The sequence below is a fragment of the Lipotes vexillifer genome, unplaced genomic scaffold (genome assembly GCF_000442215.2).
Source record: "Lipotes vexillifer unplaced genomic scaffold, Lipotes_vexillifer_v1.1 scaffold1094, whole genome shotgun sequence".
Classification (NCBI taxonomy): Eukaryota; Metazoa; Chordata; class Mammalia; order Artiodactyla; family Lipotidae; genus Lipotes; species Lipotes vexillifer.
Window position 1 is genome coordinate 1,449,221 of NW_006792775.1, and position 7,569 is coordinate 1,456,789.

The 7,569-nt window shown below is 63.0% G+C and overlaps 1 protein-coding gene across 3 annotated transcripts in view; it reads left to right on the plus strand.

Moving 5' to 3' along the window:
- TNNT3 (troponin T3, fast skeletal type) overlaps positions 1 to 6,539 on the plus strand; it is a 13,784-nt gene extending 7,245 nt beyond the window's left edge. For 2 of the 3 annotated variants that reach the window (XM_007465945.1, XM_007465944.1), the window contains 8 exons: positions 1,460 to 1,505; positions 2,316 to 2,432; positions 2,530 to 2,607; positions 2,791 to 2,904; positions 2,988 to 3,097; positions 3,172 to 3,262; positions 4,995 to 5,035; positions 6,445 to 6,539. In XM_007465945.1, coding sequence (XP_007466007.1) covers positions 1,460 to 1,505; positions 2,316 to 2,432; positions 2,530 to 2,607; positions 2,791 to 2,904; positions 2,988 to 3,097; positions 3,172 to 3,262; positions 4,995 to 5,035; positions 6,445 to 6,499 — 652 coding nt within the window. In that variant the 3' untranslated portion in view covers positions 6,500 to 6,539. Of the gene's footprint in view, positions 1 to 1,459; positions 1,506 to 2,315; positions 2,433 to 2,529; positions 2,608 to 2,790; positions 2,905 to 2,987; positions 3,098 to 3,171; positions 3,263 to 4,278; positions 4,320 to 4,994; positions 5,036 to 6,444 lie in introns of all 3 variants that reach the window. The other variant, XM_007465946.1, reaches the window with a different exon arrangement.
- Positions 6,540 to 7,569: the final 1,030 nt, after the last annotated feature.

Below are 7,569 nucleotides of genomic sequence, written 5' to 3' on the forward strand. Positions count from 1 at the left end.
AATAAAAAGGCTTATTTCTTCCTCCTCTTTTTCCATGCATAGGGCTCGGAAAAAAAGACTGAAACTGAGCTGTTTTTCAAACCTCGTCCTGTCTATACAGCCTTGAATTCTGCTCTTTTTAAATGCGGCGCTGTTTCTAAGTATTTTTCCATGTTTTTACATGGTCTTCCTAAATATTTTGAATGGCCACATAATATTCCATCAATTGAACAAACCATAATTTTCCTAACCATTCCTCTATTGCAGGATATTAAGGCTTTCCCCAATATTTTACTATCATAAATAACGCTGGGTGGAAAGCATTTTCTGTCTTTCGGGTTATTTCCCTAGGCCTCATTCCCAGAATGGAATTACTGGGTCAAAGAGTAGGAACGTTCTTAAGGCTTTTGATATCGCCTGCCAAACGGCTTCCACGAGGGCCGCCAGCGCGGTCTCCACGCCGCATGCCCGGGGACCGCGACGTGCCTGCACACGGAGCCTCTGACGGATGGATGAGAAACGGCCTCTCTGGGTTGTTTTCCTTCGCATTCCTTTGATGGCCTTTCCCTCGTGTGTTGACTGGTGGTCTTCCTTCTTGGGGAGCTGCTAGCTTACGCTCTCTGCCCATTTATCTAATGGCGGGGGTGTCTCTGTGTTTTCTGAATCATCAGTTTGCATAAGGATATAAGTCTTCTCTGTATTTGCTGAAAAGATTTTTCTAGTCTGGTTTTTCTTCCCCCCCCCCCCCCCCACTTTTGCGTTGTGTCTTTTTCCATGTCCATAAGTTTTTCATTTGCGTGGAGTTCCCGAGCAGGACCTTCCGAGCTTAGAAAATCCTTTCCTGCGCCAGCATCCCGGTCCATATTCAGTTCCACTTTCTTCTTTCGTGAAGAAATTGTTGTCGTTCTTGTTGATTTAACCCTTTGCTCCATCTGAAATGTGTTCAGGGGAGGGTGGAGACCACGGCTGTTACAGCCGGCCGGATTCAGGGAGAGTCTCATTTCTTCTTTGCAATGCTTTCTGCCCAGCCCCCCTTCCTCTGGGTCCCCAGAAAGAAAGATCAAAGAGAGGCCAGAGAAACGCAAAGGGTCATCCGAGAAGCCGTTCCTGACCGCAGAGGCCAAAGGCCCTGGGAGGGTGTGCGGTGGCCACCCTGCCCTCTGGTCTGACCGCGCCACAGTTGTTTATTTGTTTGAGAAAGAAAGCTATAGGCTACCTTCCTTCCTGGACAGAGGGCGGTGAAGCGGCTCTTGCGAGGTCCAGAAGTTGGCAAAACAGAGGGATGCTTGAAACCTCCTCGAAGGGTCAAGCCATTCTGGGGACAGTGGGTTATGCATGTGATAAGAGCAAAGGTCAGGCAGTGTGTCCTCAGCCAGGTGCCGGGCTGAAAGGCGGGAGGGCCAGGCCAGGTTGGGTCAGGCCGGCTGTCCTGCTGGGGTCCCTACTCGTCTCCACTCATGAGCCTCTCTCTCTTCTTCAGACTCACTGCTCCTAGGATCCCGGAAGGGGAGAAAGTAGACTTCGATGTAAGTTTCCGGGACCCAGATCAACCCACTCTCCCCCCAGCCCCCAGCCCCCAGGCTGCAGGATGAGCCTGAGGGGGTCACCTCCTCTAGAGCAGCCAGAGCTAAGACTCCCTGGTTCCATGCAATTCTGCTTTAATTCATTCCTGGACCAGAAGAAACTCCTCCAGTAACGGATACTTTTCTTCCCTCCTCCCCCACCCACCCATCCATCCATCTGTCCTTTCCTCCAACCATCTACAGCCTTCATCCATCCACTCATCTATCCGTCCATCCATCGCTCACCCGTCCATTTACCCACCCATCGCCCATCCGCTCAACCGGATGCTCACCTACACATCCGTGCTTTCCTCCACGCACCTATCCAGCCATCCTCCACCCACCCACCCACCTATCCAGCCATCCGTCCATCCATCTGTGCATCCACCCATCTGTCCTTTCCTCCAGCCATCTATAGCCTTCATCCAGCCACTCATCTATCCGTCCATCCATTTATCTACCCACTCGTCCAGGTACCCACCCACCCATCCATTCAGCCACCCACCCATCAACAGACTACCTCACTCCCCAATTTCCTCTCTGCCCGATCCACGCAGGGCGCCTCTGGGCACGACAACGGGGCCACGTCAGGGCCAGGCCGTCCCGGGGGCCTGACTGACCTCAGGGCCGCGCCCGGCCCGGACTCGCCACGGGGAGGGCACCGCTCCTGCCCCGTGGCTAAGGCGGCGGGCAGCCGCCGGCCCCCGGGAGGGCCAGGGAGCCCAGAGTCCCAGAGGAGGGCCGGGGCTGACGGGACGGGCCTGTGCCGCGCAGGACATCCAGAAGAAGCGCCAGAACAAGGACCTCGTGGAGCTGCAGGCGCTCATCGACAGCCACTTCGAGGCCCGAAAGAAGGAGGAGGAGGAGCTCGTGGCGCTCAAGGAGAGGATCGTGAGCGCCGGCGGCGGCGGGCGGCGGGCGGCGGCGGGCGGCGGGCGGCGGGCGGGCGCGGCCAGGCCGCGGTGACCCGGCCCTCGCCCGGCTGCAGGAGAAGCGCCACGCGGAGAGAGCCGAGCAGCAGAGGATCCGGGCCGAGCGGGAGAGGGAGCGCCAGAACAGGCTGGCGGTGAGAGCCGCGCCCCGGGCGCGCCGGGCTCCCGGACGCCCCTTCCCCCGACGGCCGGGGTCCCCACGCGCCGCAGGGCGCCCGCGAGAGGGCTGAGCCGACCGGGACCGGCGCCTTCCGGAAGGCCCCAGGCCCAGGCGGGCGTCGACGCTGCCCTGAGGCCCTGGGGTGGGGTCCCCGCAGGAGGAAAAGGCCCGGCGGGAGGAAGAGGACGCCAAGAGGAAGGCCGAGGACGACCTGAAGAAAAAGAAGGCCCTGTCGTCCATGGGCGTCAACTACAGCAGCTACCTGGCCAAGGTGAGCGCGGCGCCTGCGGCCCGGGCGCGCCCGCCGCGCCGCCAGGCCGGCCGTGCCACGTCGCCGCTGCCGTGTCCCCCCAGGCCGACCAGAGGAGAGGCAAGAAGCAGACGGCCCGGGAGATGAAAAAGAAAGTTCTGGCCGAGCGGCGGAAGCCCCTCAACATCGACCACCTCAGCGAGGAGAAGCTCACGTGAGGACGCCCCCCGGGCTGCGGGCGGCGCGGCGCGGCCCTGCCAGCCCTCACTCCCCGCCTCTGCCCCCCAGGGACAAGGCCAAGGAGCTCTGGGAGACCCTGCACCAGCTGGAGACCAACAAGTTTGAGTACGCGGAGAAGCTGAGGCGCCAGAAATACGAAGTGAGCGAAACACCTCCGCCCCCACCTGCCAGCGGGCGCCCCTGGCAGAGGCCCCTCGGACCCCGACCGAGGCCCCCGCCCTGCTGGGGACCCTGCCCGGGTGTCCTCCAGGCCAGCCTCCCCACATCACTCTGGCTCCCAGGGCTGGCGGGAGGGAGCGTTGGGGCAGAGCGCCCTCGCGGGCCTCGGGGGAGACCGTGGAAAGCCAGCGGCGTCCCAAGCCCACCAGGCTGGCACTACGCTCCTCCGTGCTGGGGGTCCTCCCCAGTCCCCTCCCAGGCCCCGGAGCTCAGAGCTGGGGAGGGGGCTGGGACAGTGCCCCTCCCCCGGGGCTTGGGCGCCAGGAGTTGCCCGAGAGGGGCTCACGACTCAGGACGGCAGCCCTGGGCGGACACCGTCCCTCGGAGTCTGGGCCTGGAGGTGGGGCTGGGGGCACCAGTCCTGGGGAAGGGCCCGCTGCGTGAAGCACAGACGCTTCTGGCCTCCAGGGTCCCGGGGAGGGGACCCTCCACTCTCAGGGCACCTCTCCCAGCTTCCGCTACTGGCCCCTGAGACGGAGGGTGTGGGAGACCAGTACTGACCGACAGGCAAGCCCTGCCTCCTTCTCAGGATCCCGGTGCCCTTGGGGCGAGTTGCCTGGTCTTCCTGCGCCTCCATTTCCCCACCTCTAACTGGAGCAGGACCGTGCCCCTCCCAGGCCGCCCCCAGGGGCATGTGTATCGCTGCCGGCCCCCCGCAGGCAGGGCCAGGCGCGGGGGCATCACGGCTCTCTGCTGATACTCCCCTGGGAGGGCCGGCCTCGGAAATGGGCCTCAGAGAGGGCCCAGACCGGCCCCACTGCTGTCCGGGAGGCTGAGCCAGGGCCGAACTGCTGCCTGACAGGCTGTGCATGGCCCACGATGGGTCCCCGGGTGCTAAAAGAACCACACGAGCCCTGGCCCAGAGTAGCCCAGCGCACAGTGGGTGCCGAAGCCTCAACTACCCACCCAGCCCCCTAACCGTCTCGGTCTTTCTAGATCATGAACGTCCGGGCCAGAGTGGAGATGCTGGCCAAGTTGTAAGTAGCCGGAGTCCACCCTGGACCAGGCTCGGAGTGTTCATGCACGGTGGGCCTCTCGCATGGCGAAAACCTGGGTCGTTGCAGGTGTCGGCGGCAGGGGGCACGGGGGCCCCGGAGGCCTTCCTCCTCTCCTGCCGCCTTCCTCCTCCCCCCTGCCTGCCACCTGGGGGCTGCTGAGGCTGACCTGCCGTCTTGGCTGGCAGCGGGGGCCGGGCCTTGCCTTCCCCCAGCCTCCCCCCCCCCCCCCGGGGGGGGCCTGGCCCCCCCCGCCACTGCCAGGGTCCTGTGATCCCCCCCCCCCCGGGGCAGTCGGCAGGAGAGAGCAGCTGGGCGGAGGAGTGAGAGTCCGCAGGGCTCTGAGCTCGGGCCCACCAGGTAGGGGCTCTGTTTGCAAGCCTCACCTCCGCCCCGTGCCCCCTGCCCCACATCCCGCAGAGTCTGGAAGGTAAGTGGCAGCTCCTGGGCTGCTGTGTGTCATAGCCCAGGTCTCCAGCTCGGGCCACCAAGAGTAGGTCAGAGGCACAAGGCCAAGGGTCCTCCAACCAAAGGAGCCGGGACACAGTAAGAGTGCCAAGACCTGCCAGGGCCGCCAAGGGGCCCACAGGGCAGGAGGCCACTCCCCGGCCTGGCCCTGCTTGGACGCAGCAGGTAAGTCGCCTGTGTTGTTTGCAGATTACCAACCTCAGGAGCCGCATCGACCAGGCCCAGAAGCAGTGAGTAGCTCTGCCTGTCCCTTGCTCTGCACGGGGCACACGGCCCCACGGGTCGGCTGCCATGGTCGCGCCAGGGGCCTGGCGATTTTAGCCTGTGTTGGTGGCAGCCGGCCTTCAGTAGGGTAGTAACAGGACTAACCAGCCGGCCACTTGGGCCAGCATGTCGGGACCCTGCACCCCTGGACCCACAGCCTCCTCTCAGCCCTAACCCCAGAGCCCAGAAGGATGGCAGGTTGGGGGAGGGCTGGCAGGAGCCCCCTGGGCAGCCTTCAGAGGGCCTGGTGAAGCCAGACTGGGCTCCTGGACGTGCCAGCAGCGTGTCACTTCAAAGGTGACCTGGGACCAGGAATCAGGGGGCCTGGGCTTTGTCACCAGCTCCTCCATGGCCCTGGGTGAAATCACTGGTTCCTCAGGGCGGTGAACCCTCGGGATCCATGGGACCCTTTACAATAGCTGCCGGGTAAGGCCCGGAGAGGGATTTTGTCCAGGAGCCTGAGATGGGGCACGCCCCAGGGTGGGCAGTGGGGCTGGTGAAGGAGACACGCCCCTCTTCCCTGCCTCTGTGCAGGGCAGGGGTTTTTGCAGGTCCCTTCGAGAGGGGGCCGTTTGGCCAGGTATGTGCATGAGCACGTGTGTGTGCGTGCGTGTGCGTGGCTGGGAGGGTTCTCAGGCTGTGGGCACAGCCCCAGCGCCAGGCCTTCTCCTGAAGCCTTGGGAGCTGCAGGGCCCGTTCCAGCCGGAAGCTGTCCAAAAAAGAGCTCTGATCACCAGCCCATCCTAACTCGGCCCCCAGCTCGCTCCTGGCTCACTGGCGTGCAGAGGGCTCAGCCAGATGGAGTGGGCTCCTGAGGACCACCGTCCCTTGCGGTGGGACCTCCCGACCCCAGGGTCCAGTTCTAACTGGTGGCTGAGGGTCCGAGATTCTGGAACAAGACCCTCCCTGCTGCCGAGTCCACCAGGCTGGGACTGCTGGCCTGGAGTGAAGGACCAGAATAGCCCACTGCCCCCAGGAGGCTGTGACTCAGGGGGCAGAGACGCTTTTCAGGACAAAGTAACTGGGAAGGTGGCAGCTTCCCACGTGGGCTTGGGTCTGCTTGACGTAGGGCCCCAGAGTCTCCCTGCTGCCTGTGTCTCGAGCCCCTCGGGTGGGGAAGGGGGGGGAGGGGGACCAGGCTCTCGCCAGCCCCCACTTAGCCTCACTGACTCCCTCTGCACAAAGCCGCCCAAGCCTGGCTAGGCAGGTACAGGTGAGTCACTGCTGCTGGACTGGAGCTGGGGGATGCGCTGGGGCTTCCAGAGCCGGGCCGGGCAGAGCTGCCAGGGTCTGGGGTCTGCCAGGGGCTAGGGGAGGGGTTGGCCAGGGTCCCGGATACCCTCATGCTCAAGACCACCTTGCTTCCCATTTGTAGCAGCAAGAAGGCCGGGACCACGGCCAAGGGCAAAGTCGGCGGGCGCTGGAAGTAAAGCAGCCAAAGAGGTTCCCAGAGGCAGAGACCCTCAGCCTGTGGGGCCCACATGGAGGCATCCGGCTCCCAGGCACCTCCTGTGTCTCTGTCCTCGCTGCCCCCAACCTCTGGGGTCTGTAAATAAAGCTAGCAGACTCCCCTCGGACAGGTGTGCCGTGGCTCATGGATGGGCCCCTGAGCGGGGGTGGGGAGGGTGGCCATTCTGCAGCTAGGGGGCCCGCAGGACCCTGGGCACTCATCTTAGGGGTCAGCTCAGTAGACCGCGGGGCCATGGCTCTACTGTGCCGTGAGCGCTATGCCCCGGCCGCCCACCGGCTCTGCCAGTGGCTTCCACTTCTGTCAACGGGTTTTCACCCCTAGAACCTTCTGTCTCCACTCCGAGAGCCCACACACTGCTCAGTTCTCCACCCCAGCGCCCAGCCCCCCGGGTCAGCTCTGAAGCTGGTTTGGGGCAGTAGAGCTTGGCTTTTGCAGGGGGTCTGGGAGGCAGGCCCAGGGCACAGTGGGACACTTCACAAACGTCCCCCAGAGATGGGGCAGAAGGAGAGTCCAGAGCACGAGAGGTGCACACAGCCCCAGGAAAGGAGTGGAAAAGCACATTTCAGGGAGCAGACACAGCAAACACAGACCGTTCTTTCTATATTATCTGAGAATACAGTGCTCACTGTGTAATAAGTCTGAAAGTCCTGACCAAATAGAATTACGGAAAATATAAATCACAAAAATTGGGTCAAGACATAGAAGCTTGCACAGCCAAGTATCCACAGAGGAAGCTGCCGGAGTCTGGAACCGCCCCCCGGGAAGGCTCTGCAGAGTGGTGGAAAGTAGGGAGCATCTCCGATCAGCCTGCCATGGGGGCCGGGATCCCGACAACGAGGTCGCCCGCCCAGATGGCACATTCACGCACATGGCATGCAACCCAACGCACACATCCACGCCCCCTCATGTACCCTCCCCCGCAATATACATCCATAAATGTGCGTGGACTGCGCCCCTCGCCACCCCCATGACAGGGCTGTTTGCAGTCGGTGTGAATACCCTGAGCACAGCCAGTGTGCTTTCCTGCAG